Raw genomic sequence first — 27,649 nt, forward strand, 5'->3', positions numbered from 1 at the left:
AGGTGTTGCACACCACAGAAGTGATTTTCTTAATTACTAGCAATACATTTCATCATCTTTCTCCGCATTTATGGATCTTTCTAACTCAAGGGAAGTGTAACTGGCTACTGAAGTTCACCAGTGATCCCAATGTCCTGAGTTCCATTAAAACATCAATTTCCCCTCTAGCTAGGACACCAGGAGGCTGTCACTTTTGATCTCACAGCATAAGGGAGTGAGTCTTCTACCTTTGTTTATGGTAGTTAATTCCTGACGCTGTACTTCACTTCTGTTCTACCTTTGTCTCCTTTTGGCATACTCCATGAGAAGTTTTTCTTCCTTAATCCAGCCCTCTGTTTATTCTTACAAGTGTCTCAGGCTAGTCATAATATGCCTTTAGGAGTAGGCATAGTAGTTTCATTTTTTTCCTTCTCTCTGTGATTCAGCACTATGAATTATTCTTGGCTAAAGAGAGCACATCATGGCTATGTCAAGTTAATTCACCATATGAGTACTCCCTGTATGATTCGCTGCTCAGTCCACTGGCTCAGCTGCCACGGGAAATTGTCACTCCAGGTGCTGGGAGTAGTAAATGCCTAAACCTTTTAGTTACATTTGAAAATGATTCTGCCTTTGCCATGTTATAACTTGCTCCAGCCCTTGATGCATTTCTATCATTCTTTTCCCCCTCTTTTAATATTAATTTTATAATATACTAGAGTCTTGTTCCCTTACTGTTCTTAATAGTCCTGTGTGAATGGTAAGACCTCTTTCTAAACCTCCACTCCACTCTGATTTATACATAGGTTAATACATATCCATTTTTTACCCTTTGTAGCACATGTAAGCTCTATTTGTCCCCTGCCAGAGTCAACGTACTGCTATTAAGCAGGGCCCACATTCATTCTTTATGTATAACTTATCATGTGACTGTAGTAACATATTCTTCATTTGAAAAGGTCCAGTTTAAGGGATGGAGATGTGCCTGTGTAGTTCTGCCAGTACTACAGAAAATGTTCCCACATCAACAGCTGCTGCCCCTCTACCTATGATCATAGAATGGCTTGAGTTCAAAGGGACCTCAAAGATCACCTAGTTCCAACACCCCTGCCATGGGCAGGGGCACTTCCCACTAGCCCAGGGATCAGATCAGATCCTAGACCATCTATTACGTTCTGTTCCAGTGGAACAAAAAGTCAACACCCCCAATAAAATCTGAAAAATCCCATTCAATAACAAAATAACTTAAGGTCAGATTTCTACAAATCTTGTTCACACAAAGCAGCTTCAATTTATGAACCTTACAAAATTTAATCAGAATTACTCCCGTTAAGGATTCAACTGCATATTCTAACAGCACATTAACTTCAGGCTTTTATGAATACTCCAAATTCCTTCTATATTCCCAATTCCCTCTATATTCCAATTATGAGGTACTCCAAGGTACTAAACCCTGTCTGTTCCTTTCATTATGTCTGAGGATATGAGAGATGGGCTCAGTCTGAAAGAAGAAGCTCCAAATTATGTTTGGCCTCGATGCTCCCACAAATTTTGCACCCTATCCAATCTCTATAAAGTACCAAACAAACCTCTACAGCAAAAATAGTCAGTAATAAAATCACTTTTCCAAATATTCAAACTCCCATCACTTGGGATTATTTCTGTAAACGATCTCCTTTGCACACCAGGCTGTTTTCTACCAGGACATATTTCTTTCTGTTCATGTGCTGTAAAGACTAAAGAAATGTTGATCAGTTTGCATGGTGAGTTTTGTGCCAGCAGCAGTTTATTATTCCTTTCAGGCTTTTTTCCCAATGGACTCAATGGAAAGGGAAAGATAAAAAAGGGCAAATAAAATAAATAAATAAATAAATAAGAAAAAAGGTAGGGAGAGGGTGGTGGTGGGAAATAGGAAAAGCACATGAAAACCAGCAGTTGATGATGGCAGTAAAGGAGAGAGGCAGGCAAAAAACATACCCAGGCAGGGGAAAATGAAAAGCAGAAAAACAGAGACACGATTAGAAACTCTTACAAAAATGAAACTTTGGTGAACAATCTCTAAAAAGAAGACCCAAATCCAGGGTGAGATGTTTCTGTATTATAAAGTAATAATAATGAGAAATTAAAGAACATTAAAATGTGAAAAATACAAGTTGAATACAGAAATTAAAACAGAAGTAAGTTAAACAGAGAGAGAGAGAGAGATATAATGACAGCTCTGTTACGAACCAGCATTCTGTTTTAATGTGATGTAAAACCAAACACGTGGAAGAGAGAGATAAGGAAAATATAGGCAGAGAGAAGTATCTGCTGAAACACAAATGTGAGACAGAGTAAGTACAGAAACATAAACATTAGGGGGAGAAAAGATAAAAGTGTGGATTCAGTAATGAGATACTGAGCCCATTTAAATCAGCAGCACTTGCTGTTTAAGGCAGTCTTGCTCTTCCACATCAAATATTCCTTATGAAAGACTAATCTGTTTATGATACCTTTCTATGTATTTCCTCACAGTTCTAATACCTTACAGTTATTTGACAGCCAAAGAGACATGACTTATATTTGGGGGGAAAAAAAAAAAAAAGACAGTTTATAACCTCAAACCCAAGAAATAACAAATAAAGAGTAAACTTCCATCCTACATGAGCAGAATACAGGAGGTAGGTTTGGAGATTTGCATCTTTAGGTCAGATGCCAAGCACTAAGTCAAACTCCTGATCATACCACATTTTGGTTCCTTCTGTGTAACAAACTCTGAATGTGCAAAATGGATTCATTTGGAAAAACAGAGCTCCAGAAGTGTCACTAAGCCACCAAACAGAATCTACTTTCTTGGGCCCAGCCTACAGTCAACCCAAACTAAAGGCTTCTGAGATGTACCCTGTCCTCAGCACAGGAAATTGGTATTTTTCCCTACTTCTTCAGGCTGCACTATTGGCTAATTTAGACACAGTAAATGCTTGCAGGAACACAAATTAAACCAGTAAAAAGTCCATCTCATAGACACTTTAGATAGTGGCATTATAGCAAACTTTGCATCTTTATCAAATTCCTACTTTATAAGCCCCAATTGCTATTTCATTGCTTTTGTCAGTTAGTGCTGAAGTAGAAGATCTATTGGTGGAAATGATGCACAACAGCTGAGTTCCAACAATGACAACTGACCTTTCATGGACATAATTAGATTTCATCTAAATAATTCAAATAAACAGCTAAAGCTACTCAGTTGAAAATGGCATTTTTATTGAGACAAATATTATTGCTATAGGAAAAAAAAATGTATTCAGCCTTTCTTTTTCCCCTGAACCTGTGTTTTAGTCCTGAATGTGCTTTCTGTGGCTGACAGAGCAGATCTTGACTCTCTTAATTATAAGATCTGGAGTTACTGTTCTTTTATAATTGCTTTTGTGAATTGGGAATGAATTGTTTAAATATTCATTGGGCTAGTGTATTTTCTGAAAGGCAAAACAGCATTTTTATTTATAAAATATTTGCAATAGAAGGCAGTTACTTGACATTTAGAGTTTAACTGTGGTTTATATGTTGAGTCTATTATGTCTAATATATAAGCAGACTTGTGAGCTCCATCTTTGTGCTTTCTGCCAGTGCTGGAGCTGCAGGATAAAGAGCAGGCACAGACACACCCTTGTGTACACTTCTCCACATGTAGCTGCAACCAAAGAAGAAAGGAAGAGTGGAAAAAAACCCATCATTCTCATTTTGAACTTGTGGTACCCCATCCATAGACCAGCATATCCTAATGACTTTACAGGAGTGTCTGACCATTATTGGCAGGAAGGATCAGAGCATCCCAGAAGGCAGAAAATCAAGAAAGGGAGCCAGGAGAGCCACATGGCTAAAAAGGTAACTGCTGGGCATACTCCAGTGGAAGAAGAGTCTACAGATCATAGAAAGAGGGGCTGGCCACTTGGGAGGAATAGAAGACTGTTGTCAGAGGATGTAGGGAGGCAACTAGGAAGGCTAAGGCCTCCTTGGAATTAAACCTTGCAAGAGTGGTCAAGGACAACCTAACTTTTATGAGGACATATCCAGGTGGACAAATGATGGTGGTGCAGTGGATTTGGCTTATCTTGATCTCAGGAAAGCATCTGACACTGTCTCCCACAGCATCCTAACAGCTAAACTGAGTAAATGTTGTCTGGATGATTGGGTAGTGAGGTGGATTGAGAACTGGTTGAAAGAAGTTAGAGACTTGCGATCAGTGGGACAGAGTCTAGTTGGAGGCCTCTATCTACTAATCCCTTAGGGGTTGGTACTGGCACCAGCACTATTCAATATGTTAATCAATGACCTGGATGAGGGTATAGAGGGCACTGTCAGCAAGTTTGCTGATGACACAAATTTGGGAGGAGTGGCTGACACACCAGAGGGCTGTGCTGCCATTGAGACAGACCTGAACAGGCTGGAGAGTTGGGCAGGGAGAAATTTAGTGAAATAAAAGGACAAGTGTAGAGTCTTTCATTTGGGAAAGAACAACCTCAAGGACCAGTATAGATTGGGGACTAACCTGGTGGAGAGCAACATTGGGGAAAAGGACCTGGGCGTCCTGATGGACAAAGGGATGACCATGCGCAAGCAATGTGCCCTTGTGACCAAGGAGACCAATGGCATCCTGAGGCATATTAGAAGCAGTGCTGTTAGTAGATCAAGAGAGGTTCTCCTCCCACTCTACTCTGCCCTGGTGAGGCCACACCTGGAATACTGTGTCCAGTTCTGGGCCCCTCAGTTCAAGAAGAACCTCAGGAAACTGCTTGAAAGAGCCCAGTGCAGAGTCACAAAGGTAGTTAAGGGAGTGGAACATCTCTCTTATGAGGAAAGGCTGAGAGAGCTGGGTCTCTTTAGCTTGGAGAAGAGGAGGCTGAGGGGTGACCTCATTCATGTTTATAAATAAGTGAAGGGCAAGCGTCAGCAGGATGGAGCCAGGCTCTTCTCAGTGATGTCCAATGATAGGAGAAGGGGCAATGGGTGCAAGCTGGAGCATAGGAGGTTTCTATGTGAACATAAGGAAAAACTTTTTCACCATGAGGGTGACAGAGTCCTGGAACAGGCTGCCCAGAGAGGTTGTGGAGTCTCCTTCTCTAGCGACAGGATGCAACCTTCTCTTTTGATCTTTTGAGGTCCCTTCCAACCCCTAACATTCTGTGATTCTCTGTGTCATATGTTACATTTTTTAGCAGACACAAATCCAACTATTCCTGATCTCAGCTGCCTTTGGTTTTCCTCCTCATGCTTTATTCTTTCTTTTAGGGATTACTTTATTTGCCAAAAGGATTATAGTACACCTAGAGAAAATATGGTATACTACTGGGGCACGACAAGAGATGCAGCAAAATAAATAACTGTAACACATAAAAGGCACTGCAGATCAAAGTAACTACTATTAAGGAAGAACCTGAATGCCAGTAAGTTCTGACTTATTGGGATAGAAAGGGAAAGGCCTTGTTTTAGTATTTTAATACAGAAAAAAAATAAACAAGTAATTCAGCTGAAGTGCAACAAGCATTTGACTAACCTTATAAAGCAAAGGTGATTGTCCTAGCTTCAGAAGTGCAATTTTTTTGGTCACATTGGTAATGGCTTGAATCCGGATCAAGTCTTCCATGGTTCCATACTGTACATCCACAAGTTCTGCCTGCAAAGAAGACAAAGTTCAGGCTATACCTATAACCATGCATCATTGTGGGTGCTCCTTCCCCAAAAATGAAGTTATTTGCTACAGTGCAAGCACCTGAGCAGAGTTCTGCAATTACCTTACCCCCACTTCCTAATCAATACCTGTAATAACAAAGAGATTGAGAATTCAATCTAACAGATACATTTATATTTTCGCAGTTTTCACTCACAATTGATCAGCTGTGATAAAAACCCTTTTGGTGTGGTTTCTTGTTCACTTGTTTGCTTTCCAGTAATTATATTAAGTGGTGCTGATTGTCATGAGAATTTCCCCTTGTTACCTAAAAGAATGTATTTTACACCAAGTAAGGGAAACTAACTCACCTCTGTTAATTTTCTTCAAAGGAATCAGAGTCTTGTAAAGCATTTTAAAAAATGAGTGAATGATTACACTAGTCATTTATGAAAATACACAGATAATAGTTACTCTACCAACACAGTTTTATCATGCAGTCTCATGATTCCTCAGCAGACCAAATTAACTATTTAAGTATATTCTGATAACCCATCAGTTACCCAAATGCTATTCTCACCTAACCATTGTGATAAGACTGCATCACTCAGACATGTAAATTAATACATATTTAAATATTATTTAGAGTTGTGTCTAAGTAAAATAAAACTGTTTGGAGCATGCAGATCTTCAGCTCTGCAAGAATGTGCAATAAAGGTCTAAATTATTACTGAATGTCAAGCATTGGCAACAATGGAAAGATACTTCAAGACATCTTTTCAAGGATTTTTGGTTTTGTTCTATTTTTTTTTTAATATATACAGTTTAATTATTACCAAAGACATTTTTCTCACACATACAATTCCAGCAATACATTCCAATGAAGACAATAATGATGATAATCACCTTGTACATTACTATTTTAGAACATTATGAAGCTCTCAGGACAGCATCAAGGACATTCTGCAAACTCTGAATCCCTACACAACATTCACATAAAACAAATACTAGAAGATACAAGAAAATTATAGAAGAGTTTAAAAACTAAAGTAAGAGAAGCAGTAGAAGCTGGGGAAGTTTCTTTTTCAGCTTAGTTTTGGTAACTTAAGTATGGATTCATTGCAAAGGAAGCAGTTCTGATTTTGGGCATCTCTACACAAACTGTTTAAATTCTAACAACACCTGTTCTGGATGTCTAGGATGTGTGAAATTTTACTAGATTCCTGAGCATGAGTATTTTAGGGAAGTATTTACTCTTCTGCAACTCCACCCAAATATTTTGAGCTTGTGCTTCAAAGTTTGTGCAATTCATACAAAAAAATTTGTCAAGGTTCCTGTCTTCTAAATTTTCAAGTTAACAGGATTCAATGTCTGTAAAATGTCATCAGTGCTATAAACCCAAGTATTCAGAAGTGTCAGCCAAAGTTATAAAACACTTCTGTAAAAGGCAAACAGTAGATTTAACACCAAATACTGAAGTGTAGGAAGAGAAAATTTTGCACTTCATACAGTTTCTTCTGAAATACGTGTGGATTTAAATATATAAAGAACTTAGAAACTATTTCACAAGAAACTTCAAATGGCAACTACAGGCTGAAATCAAATATATTTTTTTCCTGTCATATTTGAAAAGTATGAAAAAAATCAAGAGCAGAAGTTTTTATACTAGTGGAGGCTATTTTATATTTCACCTAACCTGATACCTCTGGTCATAAAGAGCTCACATCAAATAAGGAAGGGCACTTCCTTGACATTCACACGAATTTTACATTATTCCTTAGATCTCAGATTTATTTTAATCTGTACCTACAGACATGTCAATAGATACACTTTAGTGCAATAATTATTTATCTCAAAAGTCTTAAGGCTTGAGAGGTTAGATTCCAGCTCATTTCTGGGAAGACTTCTAATCTAATTCCTTTGGACCCAATGCCTTTCCCACTTATCCTCAAGCAAATCGAAAACCAGAGCTTTCATCATTTGTACCAGAGAAACTACACTGAATTTTCCTGAGGCAAAAATCAATACACAGAGACATAACATAATGAAGTATCAAACCATTTTCTTCAACAGTATGCCTCTGTGAAAATGAGATCCCATCCCTGCCCATCTGCATTCACGTGCTGCTTCTCTTCCCATTACTTTGGCTAGCTGCTTCTCCAGGGTGCTATCCACCACTCTGTAAACAACAAAACTACATGTTTGCACAATTATTAATGCATTTAGCAACTGCCCTTCGATGTTCTTAGTTAATTTATGGATGCAAACTGCATCTTCAAGAGCTGCTCACCAGTCTTTCGCAGGCAACATGAGATCAAAAAGGGCAGGCTGGGAAAAAAAGAGCTTTACAAAGCACAGCTCGTTTTTCAATTGTGTGAAAAACAGAACTCAAGTCCCTGCTGCCCTATAGAGTTCTCTTTGCTCCAAATGCTAAACACAAGCCCTAATGTCAGAGCTATGAAATACACTCCTACATGTAGAGTACCTGCAAGCTGTATTTAAGTCATGGCATAACAGAAAAGAAACTGGGTATAATGCAACAAAGAGTTACATGTGCTTTCATTACACATCTGCCACATGAAGGCTAGGTTAAAGCTCAGTATATTAGAAGTCTTTCTATTACATTTGTCTGAAAGTAAGTGTCAAAGAATGGTTTGGGTTGGAAGGGACCATCAAACATCATCCAGTCCAACCCTCCTGCAGTGAACAGGGACATCCTCCACTAGATAAGGTTGCCCAGAGCCCTTTGAGCCTGACCTTGAATATGTCCACCAAGGATGGGGACTCAACTACCTGCCTGGACAACCTGTTCTAGCATTCCACTACACTCAAGGCAAAGAAGTTCCTCCTAACACTGAGCCCAGACCTGCTCTTCTCTAATTTCAAACCATTCCCCTTTATTCTATCACTACAGGCCTTTGTAAACAGTCCCATTCCAGCCTTCTTGTAGGCTCACTTCAGGTAGTAGAAGACTGCTATTAAGTCTCCCCAGAGACCTAAGCCTCTTTTTACTGTCCAACTTTAGGGGTGCACTTAATATTTCACTGTGCTTTGAAGTGGTTCTCTTCTCATGAGTAAAACTATAAATGGTTCCTCCCCTCCCAAATAAAGTCAAGAACCCACCAGAAGAGTTTAGATCAAAGTCTTAACATTTTGGCAACACAATCTGGAAACAAACAGGTAAATTCTAACAACAGTTAGAATTCTAACAGTTTTAAATATTATTACTGCCCCTTCTTTTCTTGTACACTTCAATATTTTACTAAAATTTGTAACAAAAAGCAAAATATTTTTGATTTACTGAACAGCAACATCTCAAGTAAAGTACAGCAACACAGTCAGTTTTGGTTTTATATAAATACACAGCTGCTCAACTAACTGGACCCTTCATTTCTAGCATAAAATAAAATATTGAAAAATATGTAACTTTAAAATAATGTTAAAGAATCCCATTGTATCCAAAGAGTGTGACCCTCTCAATAATCCACTGAGAAATTAACAGTCCTTTTATGTTGCCTGAGGTCCTGTTTTAGTCACAAAATTCCTAACACCTCCAAAAAAGAATTATTTTTTTCCCTACTTTCTTGCTTTCAGAACATAACTCAACCTGCATTTTACAAATTCCAGAATTGTGAAAGCAAAATATCCCACCCTGAACCAGCCAAATTTGTTAAACTACTTTCCTTTGGATAGGATAATTCTGTTCAAAAACCAAAAAAGAACTCCTACTTTTATCAGGTGCTAAAAAGGAGCACTTGTGTACTTGGTTTAGATATGCAAGGCTAAATCCTCTTACCCTAAATCTGGGAAACTGCTAAAGAATGAGTTGGTTTATCCATTTGAATTAGGTACTTTGAATTGTTTCATGCTATGTTGTTTGAAAGATATGAGTATTTAGGAACAAATTGTGATGTGCAATATGGAATTCAGAAGTATGCCCCCATGCATGAAATGAAGTAGGGGTAGGTAATTAAACAAACATTTTTAGACAAAGTAATTATTTTATGTTAGACTACTTAGTAGTTTGTAAGTGCTAGGATGAGGCTTAATGAGTTGTAAGTATTTTATCTTAAAAAAAAACAGGAAAAAATCCTCCCCCACCCAAATGGAAAAGACAAGCATTCTGAAAATGCCACAACCAAGAGAGACATCAGTCTTTTCCCAATTTCTTCTATGCATCTGCAAAACTAAAAAAAAAAAAAACTGTAGTTCACCTGGTCATGGACCAAAGAATTCAAAGTTAGACAGGTCTTGGAAAGAAAAAGTATGATTAACTATATGAAGCAGGTGGCAGATGGGGTCTTGATGATGCTGGATAATATTTTAAATCTTTGTTTGCTTTGCAAATGCTGAGTCAATTAAAAGGATTAAGTTAAATAGGTAAAAAATAACAATGGGAATACATTTGTCATATTACATTGTTATCATTTGGTTCACTTATAAGACAAAAGGAATAACAACAGCATTATACATCTGCATCCAATACAACTGAGGCAGATTGAGGATGATTTGCCAGGGGCATACAAGACAAGAAGATGATTAAGAGGAAAAAAAACCCACAGGAAAGAAAACTTCAAAGCCAGTACACTCAGAAAGGGATGTTTCTCACAACCACCAAAATGAAGATGGAGCCAGTGCAGCTAGGAAGATAGCTCTTAAATGCATCTGCTCTAGCTATCAAAGCTGGGAATAGCAAGATACAAAAGCACCACCATATGCAACAGTTTTATTGTTAGTTCTTAAAAGAATAATATCAAGGTAAGTAGATTTCTTTGAGGTTGTTCAGTAATCTGAAATGCGCAAACTTAGGCAGAAAGTAACCCCAAAAGTAGCATGCAGAACACCTGCAGTGAAAAATCTTCTCCTCTTAATGTTACCTGTTGTCAGTGCCATGGTTCTGTAACCTCAAATTATGAATGCAGGTTATCAAATAGCAATCTGAGTCAGATTAATGAATAGCTTCTACACAAACTGTTTGGGAGGTCAGGACCACGGAAGCTGCAGCTATGAAAATGACTGATACTCCATAGCACAGTCAAGCTCTTATTTCTGTCACTTCTGACCTACCCACCAAGAGAGTGTGAGAAATGAGTGGCATAAAGAAATTCCAAGTACTGAAGAAAACTAAATATTAAATGCCATATAAAAATATATACTTTATATATAAATATATATAAATATATATATATATATATATATAATTCTTCAAAATGAAGACAAATTTCTCCAAAAGGCACATATGTAATTCTAGGAGTATCAACACCTCAGTTCTGTGACTGTCTGCATTCAAATCAATGCCCTTTATTTGTCCTTCAACATTTAGCTCTTATTTTCAGGTTGCTCACAAAATAAAGGTAACAGAAACATCCAATGTATGGTCATTCAGAAGTAAATAACCTTCAACTAGTCGTTCCAAATTTTATGTGAGAAGACAGCAGTCTGCAAACAGGACATGAGGCCAACTTTAATTAAACACTTCACTCTATTATTTGCACAGCTCTGAAATTGAGGCTGAAGGCAGCATTCAGCAGAGCAGAAAAGTAAACTCAGGCTGGCTGTAGATCAAAGCTGGACATCAACAAATGCAAAGAAAGCTGCAAACATAAAACTACCTCTAAAATTAGAGAAAAGGAAGAAAGAAAAGGGGATATAACAGAGCTGTGCCCAAGTATGCCAAATCATTTGTTGGTGTAAACTCTGATACACTTTCTGACAGGAACTGCTGCTCCCATTTCAGTCAAAAGCTTCCCTTCAATAATCAGGCAACCACAGCTGTCTCTCTCTGATTGCTACCACTCAAGCCTCCTTCCTTGTTCAAAATAGCAAGCCAGAGACAAAATAAACAGCCACAGTCATCTTTTAGATACTTGTTGTATTTCTACAGACATATTAATATTCAAAGTTCTCTTTCAAACTTGGTCTTTCATTTGGTTCTAAGCAAAAAGAGGGACAGAGAGAGACCTTCTGCGTTTGTGAGCTTTGTGGCATGCATATGATGACTGTCTCTAGTTCAACTTAAAGTGCCAAAGTTTGAACTAACAATGTGCTTAACTACTGATTTATTTTACAGCAAATCAGTTTTATTTTATAATTTATGTTACTAGGTGCAGCTTTATCTAAAAAGGTAAAGGTCCAAGAAAGAGTAACCAAGGCTAGAATTCAAGATTTAGCAAAATAAATACCAGTCAGACACAAGACAGAAACAGAGCAGGAAAAGAGAGAAATAATGAGAGTGATTTTTAAGAGGCGAGTCCTCACATTGTTATTTTTTTTTTCATATGAAAGAATAAATTTTTATAGAGCTGCTTTGGCTATAAAACAAAAAATGCTTTATTTAGAACTCTGTTTTCATGCAAATTCTATACTCCATTTTTTACAATAATTTCAAAACAACACTAGCTTTGAAATTTCCCTGGTACAGTTCCACTATTTTCTTCATGAAAAATTAGGTACAGGGCCTCGAAATCCAAGCATGTTGTCATTCCCAAAATTGCCTGGGAAATCTTGCCAGATACATTTAGGGTAATTACATAGAAATTTCTCTGTGATATCATGCAAATGACTGAACTGTGTATTTGAAAGCAAATTCCCCTACCTTGTTGGCCAGATTTAGATGCTAGTCATCCATATTCTATTTCTAGTAGCACAGGACTCCTTAAACATGAGCTTCTTTTGATGTAGTCTTAGAAAATTGGAATTAGACCAACAATCTTGTGCCTTGAAAAACAATAACCTAATGTGTTTCCAAGCAACTGTTAAGGCAAGTCAAAAAAGATATTTTTGTGCAGCTCCAATGTGAACATTTTTGAGCCCCCAAAAGCAAATACTCATACACCTGGATTAACTGAAGCTGATTTTGCTCTGTTACAACACTAAAAGATGCATCTCACCACAACATCTGAGAGGCTAAATCACAGAACTTCGATATTCCTCCACATGACAAGGGAGGTGTGCATGGGGTCACTAAATAAATAGCTAGTTATTAATCAGCTGGTGGGTTTTTTATCTATAGGTGCTCCTTTTGAAACACATTCAGGACAATTTTTTCTTCATGATCTTTAGCACCTAACTCTAGAAGTTTTGTTTGTTTGTTTTTTCCCTTCTTTAATATTTCTAGCATAGAATAAAATTCCAGAGTATCACTCACAGGGTTAGCTTACAGTCAAAAAAGATTCTTTGTGTTTAGTTTTTATTACATAAAATTGCATGCTAGATGGCAATGACAGCTAAACCCGCAAATTCTACCAAAACTGGGGGGAAAAAAAAGCCATCCCTTAGAATCATAGAATCAGTCAGGGTTGGAAGGGAACACAAGGATCATCTAGTTCCAAACCCCCTGCCATGGGCAGGGACACCTCACACTAGATCAGGCTGGCCAGAGCCTCATCCAGCCTGGCCTTAAACACCTCCAGGGATGGAGCCTCAACCACCTCCCTGGACAACCCATTCCAGGCTCTCACCACTCTCATGGTGAAGAACTTCTTCCTCACATCCAGTCTGAATCTCCCCACTTCCAGCTTTGTTCCATTCTCCCCAGTCCTATCACTACCTGATAGCCTAAAAAGTCCCTCCCCAGCTTTCTTGTAGCCCCCTTCAGATATTGAAAGGCCACAAGAAGGTCACCTCAGAGCCTTCTCTTCTCCAGACTGCACAGCCCCAACTCTTTCAGTCTGTCCTCACAGGAGAGGTGCTCCAGCCCTCTGATCATCCTGGCGGCCCTTCTCTGGACACCTTCCAGCATGTCCATATCCCTCTTGTAACAGAGGCTCCAGAACTGGATGCAGTACTCCAGGTGGGGTCTCAGCAGAGCAGAGCAGAGGGGGAGAATCACCTCCCTCACCCTGCTGGCCACACTTCTCTGATGCAGCCCAGGCTCTGGTTGGCTTTCTGGGCTGCAAGTGCACACTGACAGCTCATGTTGAGCTTCTCATCCTTAACCTCAGTTTGATACAGTTTGGCCCTACAGATCAAACTGAGTCACAGACACATGGACATGCTCCCTCCAACCCCTTGTCCTATCTGGCCAGCTAAGACAGCTCCATTCCAGGCAGCGTTCTGTTGAAGCTTTTCCTACAAGTAGCTTTTGCTGTTCCAATATCGTTTTTGGAAAATACTGGGGTTCAACTTGCATGCTTTCTGTTTTTTTTGCAGCTTATAGCAGGATTTTTTCTACCAGCTCCCAGGGAGACTGAATTAAGATCGAAGGCTTTTTATAGCCTATAGAAAAGAACCTCTTCTATGTTTTATGGTTATAGAGCCCCAGATAAATCTGAGCTGACACAGCTCAGTTGACTGGTAATGTTCATCCTGTAGACTCCACCTTCTACAGCCATTTTCAACTTTATTTTTCCTTCTATTTCATCCCTACTTCCCCCACCCTTGGTCCAAAAATCACCTCCTTTGAGTTTCCTTTTAGCAGAAGGAGAAATTAATACTTAATATAATTTCTTAATTCATGGTATCCAGTGAGATATCCAAACAATGTATCTATTTTTTCATCTATTCTAATTAAATATTAATACACAGAATCACAGAATCAATGGTAGGGGTTGGAAGGGACCCAGAAAGATCATCTAGTCCAACCCCCCTGCCAGAGCAGCATCACCTATACCAGGTCACACAGGAACCCATCCAGGCAGGTTTAGAGTATCTCCAGAGAGGGAGACTCCATAGCCCCCCTGGGCAGCCTGTTCCAGTGTTCTGTCACCCTCACAGTGAAAAAAATTTTCGTCATGTTTGCATGGAACTTCCTGTGCCCCAGCTTCCACCCACTGGCCCTTGTTCTGTCATTGGGCATCACTGAGCAGAGCCTGTCTCCATCCTCTTGGCACTCATCCTTCACATATTTATAAACATTAACGAGGTCACCCCTTGGCTTCCTCTTCTGCAAGCTAAAAAGCCCCAGCTTCCTCAGCCTCTCCTCATAAGGAAGATGTTCCACTCCCTTAATCATTTTTCTGACTCTGTGCTGGACTCTTTTCAAGCAGTTCCCTGTCCTTCTTATACTTAAATATAAATCTAGTTATTCAAGTATTCTGAAATACATTTTTTGTTTCATTTAAAATTGATATTTAGTTTTAAATCTGTCATTTGACACTTAAACACTATCAGAAATTTTATTATTTCAAAATTCCATTAAGCAATGCTGATTATTTGTCACCTCAGTGGTGACAAAAATGTAAATTCTCTTTCTTATGTATGTTTAATATGATTTATTCTGTCTCCTTTGAAAGGGTTAACTGCAAAAATATTTAGTAGCACTAGTCCCTAAAGTATAAAGTCACATTGATCATATATTCCTAAGGAGAAACAGTAATCTGTATTTGTCAGCATACTTGGTTTAGCTTTTTCAAGGGTAATTACTCAAGCAAATACACATTTACAAATTACACAAACTAAGGATAAACTAAGCAAACCAGAATTGTTCATCTGTGATATGACAGCTTAAAAAATAAATCATAAGCTACATATGTACACAATAAATTATAATGGTGTGATTTAAACCTGGCTTTAAAATCTTCAATGAAATGGTTTTACACCAGAATCCAGTCCTTTCAAGTCAGAACTCACCAAATTCTCCAGGCCAGGCTGCAGCAGGGCAGAGGTCTGACTGGCTACTCAAACACAAAAAAACCCAAGACATCCAGAGGCCACAGGCTGTCCTTCAATGGCCTTTTAATCATATATAGAGTAAAAATAGGCAATTCCTCACATACTAGCTACAGCTGTTAAGTCTTTAGAGAAAACCTTATGGAAGGTACCTGGAAGAGCTTTCCATACAAATAAGCTCCACAGGCTGCAGCAGAAGCTGCCAGCTAGACAGTTATTGTAGGGAAGGCTCCATCCAGCTAGGCAGCTATTGTAGGGAAGGATCCATCTCAGAGGGCAGGAGAGGCACTGGGCACACTCCTCTCACCTCTTTGGAGGCTCAGTGTGAAAAATAGTGAAACATGAATACCTGTATCTGAAATGACAGGTCATAAGAACAATGTCCTGTGAATGTAAATGCTGTATATCCAGGACAGGAGGTGTCTCAACTGCAGTGAAATGTTACATGGAAATGCTTCTGAATCCAAGTATTCCTGAATCCAAGAATTCCTTTTCATAACTATAATAATTTGATATTTCCTAGTAAATATCAACTGTTTCCTGTAAAATATCAACTCTTCAGTTGTTTGATTTTTTTAGAGTTAGTCTGGCTGTGTTAAAACAAAATTTTTTGCCATGATTCAGAACATAAGAAGCCTGTTTCCCAACCAGCTCTCATGCACAGTGTACTGAAATACAGAGGCTAGCTCTATTTCTGTGCACACCTGCTATACAAACACGTGTTGCTGTTACTAAAGTACATCAACAGATAAAGCTAAAATAGACATCTACCTCAAAGATACAGATAATCCTGTGTATGTAGAAGAAGAGGTCATCCACTCCATCAGGAGTACACTTGAACTTTCAGAAATGTCAGTGAGAACTATTTTCCAGGGTATACAAAAACGCTCTTTCACAGAGTGCTTATAGCCCTTGCTTGGCCAAACACCATGCACTTGAACCTAATCAGAGAGATGGCCAACCACCTAGTGCTGCAAACATAAACCTGAGCAGTTTAAAGCAGCATTTTATCAAATCTAGAGAAGCAAACATGCAGTTGTGAAAAGGAAAAAGACACCTTTCCTGTCTTGTGAATGTTGTTGCTTTGAGTTGTTACACGGATGTCTAAGTCTCTAAATTGCATCTGTAGAAAAAGGGTTGTGGAAAAATAGGTTCTAAAATCACAAATGCATTCAGATGATAGAAAAGCACTCCAGTGAAAACAGGGAATGTACCTGAGTGATAATAAATTCAAGTGGCCCAAATGATTGACCAGGACAAACACAAACATGGCTTCATGTGAGAGAACAGCACAGCTCTAGGTGACTAAGCAAGCATATAATTCCATTTTTCAATCACCTAACATTTTGGAAAGGAGATTTATCTTACAGGAGACAAGTCCTGGGTGATTCAGTTACACATAATAAAATTATACCAGGAAGAAGAATAAGTTCTTTGTCATTTCAGGCTCTCAAATCTTGTTGTTAAAAATGCACTCAATGTTTCGGCATTACCATTTGGTCATTAAATGTGGTATTTCTAGTTTTTCACACTACTTCATCCTCCAAAATACTCCCCAAATAAAGATCATGACTAGCAAGCAGTGACCTGCAGTAGGAGAAACATTTCTCCTGGATGACACCACAGCAGGAGCTTTCCTGCATATTTAAGCAGCTCTGCTCTCTAGTAGTTGAAGCCACTGCCAGACCTCTTCTATCCTTGTTCACCTCTGTCTGCCCCTCGAAGATAGCAGTGTGAAGCAGTAAATCTTACAGGAGACAAGACTAACTCTATATGGTAACATAATTCAGTGGAAGGAAGATAAATTCCTTGAAGCATCTTCTTTCTCTCACACCTACTCTTGGGCCAGTCACAGCTGGTGATTGATTAGTCACCTTCTCTTTGAACTGCAGAGCGCAGGAACATAAGAAATAATTATGAGACTACACCTGGTATTTCTCATGATTATTTCATATTAAGGCCCTCTTAATGAATGAGATAAACACAGTAACTAATATTCATTACATGAGCTGTTAGATGTGAGGTTTATCTAGTGGAAAAGACAGCATATCAGACAGGAAAAAATATCTAGAAAAAGGGAAGGCCAGTGTATTTTCAGCTTTGTTTGGTTTGCACTGATATTTTTATTATTTATAAGCAGATACTTCTCTCCTGGGACTGTACCTGGTGGGCACAGTCAAAAGTGCTGAATTTCCAACCAGCGTAAAAGTGAAATTCTGAACAAAAGCATTTTCTCAGGACATTTTAGTCCAGCTAGTGAACAGGTTCTGGCATTTTGACAGACCAAATGCACTTCTGCCAACTGCACCTGGATACCAACTTAGACTTGCCTATGTTAGGAACTGGGGTCTTTCTTGGTTTATTATTCTCTTTTTCTTTTTTTTCCTCCCCCATTTTTAAGAATTCAGTTTTTATATATTTTTTCAACCAGCTGTAGCAGAGCAGCACTTTTTTTCATCTTGCTCCAAAAAGCTTTCAAAAGACATTTGCTTCAAAGGGTTTTCTCTGAGAGAGGCCTTCTTCACTTTTTTGGTCTTTCTTACTATTAAGGCTGTGCGTCCAGGCTTACAGAATTCCTCAAAGGAGTCTCTAGAGAGGTACATCCTTTGCTCTTTCATCCCAGCATTCTTCAACAAAGAAGTCACACAAGCTGCTAAAATCTCTCCTCACCAAATTATTCATATAATGGCAGTTTTATCCTCTACTAGTTTGGATTACATTTCAAACCTGTCACATATGGTTTGGGTGTTGGGGTTTTTGTTTTGTGGGTTTTGTTTTTTTTTTTTTTTTCAAAAAATATACTCACTCTTTCAAAGTGTTCATTTCAGAAGATTGTTTTTGAACTTCTTATTATGACATCCTAACAGAGATAGGAAATCTTCAGACTTGCTTTGGATTCTCAGTGCAACTTTTCATTTCAAAATATTAAAAAGATCTTACAATGAGAAAAAAAAAAAAAGTTCTGTAGAAAAGCATTCAATAAAAGGATATTATTACATCTAGAAAAAAAATCAATTTTTAAGATCTTGACAAAATGTCCAATACTCACTGTAAAAGTTGTATGAGTAGACACAGATAACTCCTAAGATAAAACACATTGCTAAGGCTTCAACTGATAAGATTTATCACACTGCATCAAAGATTAAGATACTCACTCCTGATTCTTTTCAGCTGCCAGCTCTAAGTCATAAGAGAAAACATATTTAAGACCTTTTTTCTATTTCCAAAAATGATCAAGTGCAGTATGTCAGGTTATTGTTTGGTTGGTTTTTAGATGTCTTTTCTTACAGTGATTCTAACCCATGTTCTTATGGATGAATGACTGATGTCTGAGACTACCAGGGTCAGAATCCTACAACCAGCCTACCAGGTACAGCATGTATAGGCATCGTAAAATGTAATCTGCCCCCAACTACAGATTCTTTTTTTTATTGATATCATTCCTTAAAAGGTTTCAGGACTTGCTTCTCTTCCAACAGGAAAAAAAAAAAGAGAGACCAATCAGTAGTTTAATCAATATTCCATTTTACAGTCACTCATAATATCACAAAGCTGAGTAGCACTTTAAGCATTCCTTTTATTGTTTATGCATGAAGCTACATATTTTACTTTTTTTAATAAACAATGAAGTTCTATAATTCGTTTTAGGGAGGAAAAAAATGGGTATTATATAAAATTGTTTTGTTATTGTTCTCATTACATCAGTTGTAGTTGTTCCTTATGTTGTTTTTCTCATCTTAGTAATTTTTTAAAAGCTGATAATATTTGCTTTATAGTCTCTCTCCTGGAGGAAATTTTTTGCTTTTGTTTTTCATGTAAGCAAGTTCCCTTCAAGGAAGTTTTAAACCTTCAAAATACTAGAGAAATTTGAAAGAAAAAGATCCCTAAACCCCAAACCAAACAGCTCATAGCAGAAGCAGTTTTTTACTTGGAATTCCTCCCCTGAGGAGGATATTGCCTTTATAAACTTTAAACAGAACTATTTACTAAGAAGATGTAAAAGAAATTACAGGGAGCTGAGTAAGACAGCAGAAAGATTTCTACTTGACTTGGGGTATATTTGTACTGAAGTTTGCACTAAACACCATTAACAAAAAGCAGTCATAAAAGAAGAGTAACTGGGTAGGTATCAACCCAGTTACCTAATGAACTGCACAGGTGATTGCAGCTTAATGAGTCTAACATACAATAAAATAATTACAGAGAAAACCCATTTCTCAGAGATCCATGCATTTACAGAAGTTACTTCCACTTGCATTCTCTCATAGTAACTACTAACAGACAAACTGCACCTCTGGTTAAAAATGATGCAATTCCTACTGATTTCATTAGGAATTTGACTTGCACTAAAATCCAAATAAAGCACCAAATCTATTTCCCAAAGTCCTCATTGCTTTCATCCTCCAGTTTTTACCATGTAATTGGAATATAAATAATGTTTATGGTTCAGCACTGCTCCCTCTCAAATACTGGAGAGAGAGAGAGAGAGAGAGAGAGAGAGAGAGGCCGTACTGAAAAATGCCTTTAGCTGATTATGTGCAATGGCATGGAAGTGCTCAGTGATCTGTTAGAGCTCTAGATATCAACACACCTCACCTTTTGCATTTTTGCATTTGAAACCCCTCATTTATTAGTAATGACATTACTACTAAAATGTGATTAGGAATATTTTATTAGTAAAACATGAGCACACGTTGACTCACAGTTGTAAAAGGTTTTGCAGCAATAGCCACGTGCACCTCTGAAGGCTTGCCCTTCAGTGATACAAAAATCTTGCACCAGGCTTTTGTGCATGATGAACTACTCTTATTTTTAGGGAACTGTACAACTTTATTTATGAATGGTTATGTGATATATGCCAGAAAACTGACAGGATGTTCTGCAGGACATCTCTTCAATGATTGTTTTTCAGTCCTTGACGGCAATTTTGAATTATATAACCTTCACGTTGCATTTCACAGCTTTCTATATGTAATTATAATGGAGAGGCAGCTATGCTGTAGTTAATGTTGGATGTTGTTTTCTGTTTAAAGGTCAAGCCTATTCTAAAATCCATATTCTAAGTGAGATTGTCTTGAAAATTTTCGGTGCCTACTTGGTATGCAGAATAGCGCTCTACATTATGATTATTTGTGGAAGAGGTTTCTGAGAAGCTCTTCTATAAATAAAAGATAAATAAAGCTCCTCTAAAACATCTAAATGTTACAAAAATATCACATGATTCTTCTCATTTGTGTGTATGTGTTATTCAACCTATAGCCCTAACCATCTGCAAACTGATTTTGGTTGCTAGGGATTCATTTTAGCTAGTACATGTCTCTTCAGAGAAAAAAAAGATTGGAAAATGTTTAATAAAGATAATAATGAACTAAATTGGCATGCCTAAAAGAATTGAATGCACACATGTATCAAGATTCCCTCTAGCTAGATATTTTGCACCAATGTGCCATCAAAAATGACTGAAAGACTTAGGGTGAGATGCTGTGATTATTTAATCTAAATTACATCTAGTCTCTGCCTTTGGAATTCAAGATGTGCAAGGGAGCATGCTACAGAAGGCTCATTTGGAAATTCTGCCTGGGGATAAAAATAACCTGGGAAGATTTAAAAATTTTCTAAAACCAACCTGCTGACACCAATCCTAATTCAGGAATATCGTTAAAGAAATTACCACTGATTAGCTAGAGGGAAGATAAAAGATAATAAAGGTTCACTAATCACATTTCCAGCACAATGAAACCCAATCAAATGGAAGCAAGCTGTTGGGTCAAGGACTTCATGATGCATTGTCCCTCCAGATGAACTTGCAACCTTTTGGTGCAGAGTTAGAGACCTGCAAGTATGCAAGGAAATAATGCTGCCATACTGCAGATGCAGAAGGGAGGAGAGGGGACTACAGGGCAGGCAAACAGGGAGCTTGGAGATTAGAGAAACAGACAGGAGAGGGGAGGATGACTCTCATCTTCCTGTAGAGTGAAGGACCTGGTACTGAAGGGAAAACATCTCAGCATAGCCATAAAAAAGTGAGGTATTTAAGAGCAAGCCAAGACCTGATTCCCTTACTCTCATCTTACCAATACTGAAGAATAGTGGGAAGTTCACTGAGTGAACTTAACAGATGGGTTTGTACTTCTCATGTTGCTTCAGGTTGCATTAATCTCTGCAGTGGGTTCTCATTTAGCTGAGAAAATGTCAACAGAACAAATGAACCGGAGCAGACTGATATACTATCAACAGATGAAGGGAATCTCCTCTGTACATTGCAGATAGAGGCAAACAGTTGCCACTCTCACCTGCCTGCTCCCTGCAGCCCCTCCAAAACTAGTCAGAGATATCACTGGCTGAGTTGGGAATACACATGCCTAAAATCAGCAGACACATCAAACAGAGAAACGGGTAGAATCAGTCAGGGAACTTGAATGATGCCAGGGATGTGAGCTGATGCAGCTGAGTTGTCCAAGCAGTCAGAGAACAGGGACACTGGGGGGGTCAAAGCACAAAGACAGGCAGGTCTTGGCGAAGGTGCCTTGGAGATGGGCATGATTCATTTCTCTCCATGAAACCATCAAACCTCTGTCTGCATATGTATTCTTGTTTCAAGAACATGCCAGTACTGCTACTTTTCTTACATCCTCCCTTGGTTTGAACCAACAGAGACCTTTCAGTGTATAAGATCCAGAAAAAAAAAGTGGTGTTTTGCTGAGTGCACCTGTGATGAAACCAAGAAAGGACAGAGGTCCAGGAAAGGACTGAGAGGGTACATTCAGCAGCCAAGGCAGAGTAGCATAGTGTAGCATGACACAATATTGTATAACAAACCTCAGTTTAAAGTATTAAAGTATGGCTCAGATGGCCAAACATTTCTTAACATTCCCATCAAGCAAGGAGTGAATGACTATAAGGCAAAAGGAAGGAGAGGAAAACTTTGGGTCACACAAACATGATTTTGAAATCTCAAGAAATGCAATGCAAATACAATCTTCATTTTGCTATAATTAGTCTGTCCTTTAATGATGTCCCAACACACCAACCATCACATCTGCTAAGTTTTTCACTTCACAGTTGCTAAAGAAACAGGGAACAGAGCAGATGAACATTGTGACACCAAAACTGAACGCTTTCTTCCTGAACTTCTCTGTACTCAGTGGGCCTGCTTTAAACCCACAGCTCAGATGACCCAAGCACAACCCAGCCTTCTGCTCTGCTTCCAACTAAGATGTGTCCTTACTTACATTTCCCTGCACTTGGGGGATTACTGCTGTGCTAACAGATGGGCTACAATATGCACCTACACTGACACTACCTCAAAGAAGGCACTCAAAGAAGGACACTGGATCTCTGGAGGTTCACATACATCTCTCCTCAACTCTGATCCATGGTTTCCCAGCTCATCCCTCTACTGCTTGGTGGTGACAGCACACGCAGGCGCAGCTCTCACATCACTGTGCACCATGAAAGCAAGTGAGGAGCAGCACATTTGGATTCACCACACTGCACTCAGAGACTGGCTACATATTGCGTGAAAATGGGTTTTATTCTAACTCATAAATGTGATGCAATTTAATTTCCCTTTATATACCTATTCTGTTGGCCACTGACTTTCTTGTTTCCATTAAGGAGACTAAATGTTTAAACTCTATAAAAGGTGGCTGATATTTAAGTTTTAATATAAATATATTTCAGGTATGTCATACTTCCCTTAGACTGACCTAGACTACAATACATTATTTACATAACTGCTGCAATAACTGTTTCAAAACTGACTAGACAGCACTCTCCAGAACTGTAGGCCTCCCTGCTTGTCACTGAGATGGGTAAATAGTGTCACCTTTTCAGGGCCCAATGAAATATAGAGTAGTAGTAAAGCACACCATCCATCACAATGGCACTAAGTAGGTTTCGGAAGTAGATTTCAGATCACAAATGCTCACATTTTCACTCAAAAATGCTGTTCAGACTGTTAGCAGAAAGCACAAATTGGATGGCTCATGCACAACGGCCATATGATGAACGGACATGACAGGTGGTCCAAGAAAATGAGTCTTGCTATTCTACAAATAACTTTGTCAACACCAAAAGCAGAGCTATAGCTCTGCTGGCAGCCAGACTGCAATAACTTAATGGTTTTATTTGTCTGAACTTCTAGCAATCCAAATATACAAATGAGACACAATGAAGCAGCAGCAGCAGCACAGCAATATTAGCAATTCAGCCTGATTATGTGACACACAATAGAAACTTTCTACTAAAGATGTGTCACATCTGAAAGAAAATTATTCATATTATGAGCAACTGTTACAAGAATACCTTTCCAGATGATAACTCTCATGATTTTGCAATCACAACCCACTGTAAGATATTCAAAATATGTGACTCAGTTCCACTGCAAGCAATCCAGTCACCTTCTGATGGCTGAACCTAGCAACAGCCACCACCTGCCACTTCTCATCAAGTTTTTCTACTTCCATTAGTTTAAACAGTAGAAATTACTGTGCAGGATTGAAAGTCAGGAAGGTTAGATCACCATCAACTTATCTGTAGCCTAAACAAGTAGGAAAATTTCCCTTTTAGGCAAAACTCTAGAGCTAAGGTCACTTTGGGCAACTTTCTGAAGAACAAAAGATTTGATTTTTGTGAGGGTGCAACCTATCTCAAAAAAACTGACTGCAAGATTGTGCATGGTCATTCTTTGGCTCAAGTACAAGCTTCCAAGTTTTGCCAAAGCCAAGGTCCTACCCTAGTGATGAGTACAACACAACTCGAGTGGTCCTCATTTCTGCAAACTCATAAACTGCTCTGAAATATAATTCCCTATGGAGAAGTGTTGGTGGGAATAACATCAATAATTTTCCCCCAAACACTAGATTTCCTTTAATCTGATTAATTGGGTAGCAACACATTAATTTCCTTGAAATTAAAACTTAAAGGCCATAACTGCACTTTTACCTCATTACAGTTACTCTTATTAAGCTACAATGAGAAAATAATATTAGATATGAAGTTTAAGTGGCAAATGTGAGAAGTGAAACCCATTCTTTAGTATCTTCACTTGTCTATGGAAAAGTGTAAATCATGCAGGTTAGGATTTACCCTTGCCTACTTTGTTTCGTTTCTGAACAAACTTTTAACTTGAAGTTGTTTGAGATAATGACCATGAGACTTAATATGGAAAGCAGGCATATAAAGCACACCAAAACAGAATATGGAGAATGAGACTTCCATTCCTTCTCTTATCTGGAATAAATCCCCTGGATTAAAAAGCTTCAGTGCTTTCTAGAAAGAGCAGCTGAAGGCTGTGGACTTCAGGATGAGAAATTTAAGGATCTGACTTTCTATCAGCCCTGTATTTCCTACAGTCCAAATTTCAAAGTTATATTACTAGTCTGTAAAATGGGTTAGTGAGCATCATGTACCTTTCCCCATTTCCACATGCTATGGACATTATGGACAAAGAGTGTCACAAATAAAAGACAACAGTTGTATTTTACAGTTAGAAATCCAGTAACTGATACAGTGTAAATATTAAGATCTTCACAAAGACACAAAGGTATTTTGCAAGAGGTATCCTCCAAACCCAATGCCATTCACAATTTGTTCCTATATAGTCTACAAATATATCTTTTCAACAAGAAAGAAACCAAGATGGAAAAGCTGTATCACTGGAATAACCTAAGAAGTTTTAAAAATGAGAAAGACAACAGTAATGCACTTAGGAGTGAAATTGCAATTTTTATATTTCAGATATATTTATTGAGATTTATACTACCTCAGCTAGGAAAGGAAACAGAAATTATGACCTCTTTGTGCACCTCCCAATATATTTGGAAAGCAAATACAGGAAGGCAGTCAGTGAAGACAGGAAAGAGGATAACAAAAGGTAATCCAAGACCTTATTTCACTTGGCAAGTAACAAATCCCAATAGGCAGGATCTTTTCTACTGACAAAACATCCTAACAGAAGCTACAGTAAGATACAGCTACAAAACAGGGCTTTCAAGAGGAAACAGAGCAGATGTGTCAGCTGAGCTGCCTTAGAAGAAAGTATGTGAGATCAACAATCTTAATTCAGGAGTTCCACGTATTGGTCCAACACTCCTCCTATTATCACTATAGAAAACTTCATCTTACCCTTCCTACAAGGATCCCTCAAACCAGTAGCACTTATACATCAGCAAGGACAGAATGTAGCCCTTGAGACATCTTCCAGATTTTTACACCCATGCAAAGATGTCAACTCACAAACTCACACACTTAATAATAAAAAAAAAAGACTAAAATAAAAAAGGAAGCATTCAGGTCTGAGTAGCTTTTAAATCTGAATTGAGATTGGCCAGATCATATTTTACCTAAATATGCTTATTTTACAGCTGGGTATTCCATCACATGAACTTTGCCAGCCAAGTTCAACAGAAGCTGATGTTTTTGAACTCTGTATCACCACAAACAACAGAGACAAATGGTCACATTACCTCAAGAGTTCCTTTGGCAGAGTAAGCTGCATATGAATACAGGAGGTCTTGGCTATGAAGTGTTTTGGTCTCTCTGTCGCATGGTTGTCCACTAGGATGGAAGCATTCACCACTGTTTTTCAGAGTAACTGTGTTTGAAGAAGAGCCTGGCAGGTCAAGCAAAACAGAGTAATTTACCAGCCGAATATCTTCAAGGCCCTGGGAAGTCCACTGAACCAGAATTTTTGTTGCAATGTCCACATCATCTTCTCTAGGGAACTGCAACAAATCTCTGGAAAAGACACACAAGAAAACACAATTTCAGTTTTTTCCCCACCAAGACACTTACACTTTAGTATGCTTCAGCCTGTAATTTTATTCATAATGTATCATCGAACATGGAAGGAAAAAAAAAAGAATTAAAAATATTAATATTTTTTATATAATTTCAAACCAATTATGAGATGAAGGCAACTGCTGCTTTGGAAATAAAAACAAGAGGGAAAAAAAAAGAAATATAACCAATTGAAAGAAAGAATCCTACAGGAATTAACACAGTAATTGTTTCACAGTTAATCTCTCTGGCTCTGATCAAGTTTCTGATATAGCATCAATTTAACCAAAGACTGTATACGAAGAACTTAATCTGAAGTAACATTTCAGGGACTTCAGGGAGGGCATGATGCTGAAAATTAGTTGTAATTATATGTTTGGCTTAAATTCACCAAGAACATTTGCTAAACAGAATGGCACTGTTTCCCCAAATATTGTGCTAGCTGTCAGAAAGTTTTCCTCAGATTTCCTACCTGCGCTGAACGATTTACTGAGCCAACAGCTTGGCAAGATTACAACACAAGCCTGCAAATTATTTTGGCAGTATCTACTACACAGGCCAGTTGATACTTCAGACAGGTTGGTCTGGGCTTGTATCACTGAGTTTGTATCACTGTTCCAAACCTGCTACCAGATGGGCCATAGGATGAAAATGGTGATGGCACCCTCACCACCCTGCTTCCCAGCAAATGCCAAAAGATACAAGGTTCAGAGAGTACTTTAAAGATAACTTTAGAGGATAGACATGCTGCAGGGACAACAAAAAGCTTTCCTTACTCACACAGTCAAGCACTTAGGTAAGCAAAGCAGAGAAGAAATAAAAAGCACTATTATTCAAATAAAAAACACTATCCAAATGCAGTACAAAAAGCGTATGCACTATTGACTGTTGACGTGGGGGTTTGTTTGGTTGGTTTTGGGGTTTTAGTTTGTTGGTTTTGTTGTTGTTGTGTTTGGTTTGGTTTTTTTGGGGGTTCTTCCTATGAAGCTCTCAAGACTGAGAAACAACACTAAGGATCACAGAGTTATTGATTTCCAAGCACCTAGACACTGACATTACCTGAAACTGTTCTTCACAAATTTCTCTTCACAAAAAGGCCAACTACATGTAGAAGCAGCTTTAGGGTCCTTAATAGATTCTTTAAAAATATCCTGTCTTTCACACATCAAAAGCAATGGTTGAATAATACATAGTCTTTTAAAAGCCATTATTCCAAGTGATAGGTGTTTAAGAGTGCTTTAAGGGCAGCCCCATGCTATTCAGAACCCAGCTGTGAAACCAGGCAGGATGCTCCTGGCTGAAGGTACCAACACTGCTTCCATCGGGGTCTGCACTAAACCCAGGGGGAACTCTACCAAACAAAGCTTATGACAGAAAGCAAATACTAATACTCCCTTCTCCAGCCCAACAACATCATCTTGTAATTCAACAGATCTTCAAAAAAAACCAAAACAAACAAAACCAAACAAACATTTACTGACTAAATAAAAATAAAACAAAACACACAAAACCAAACAAACATTTACTGACTAGGTAAAAATAAAACCTTATAAAGGCAAAAAGTCAATTTTTAACATGTATTACAGCCTAGAAATGGCTCAAAAATGGTATATTCCATTCAAATGTCTCATG

At 38.2% G+C, this 27,649-nt stretch overlaps 1 protein-coding gene across 1 annotated transcript in view; it reads right to left on the reverse strand.

Moving 5' to 3' along the window:
• Positions 1-27,649, reverse strand: part of NAALADL2 (N-acetylated alpha-linked acidic dipeptidase like 2) — a 287,262-nt gene that overhangs the window by 207,768 nt on the left and 51,845 nt on the right. The window contains exons 3-4 of the mRNA XM_054385754.1: positions 25,705-25,975; positions 5,513-5,632 (exon numbers count right to left, since the gene is read on the reverse strand). Coding sequence (XP_054241729.1) covers positions 5,513-5,632; positions 25,705-25,975 — 391 coding nt within the window. The remainder of the gene's footprint in view (positions 1-5,512; positions 5,633-25,704; positions 25,976-27,649) is intronic.

The sequence above is a fragment of the Indicator indicator genome, chromosome 13 (assembly GCF_027791375.1).
Source record: "Indicator indicator isolate 239-I01 chromosome 13, UM_Iind_1.1, whole genome shotgun sequence".
In the NCBI taxonomy this organism is placed as follows: domain Eukaryota; kingdom Metazoa; phylum Chordata; class Aves; order Piciformes; family Indicatoridae; genus Indicator; species Indicator indicator.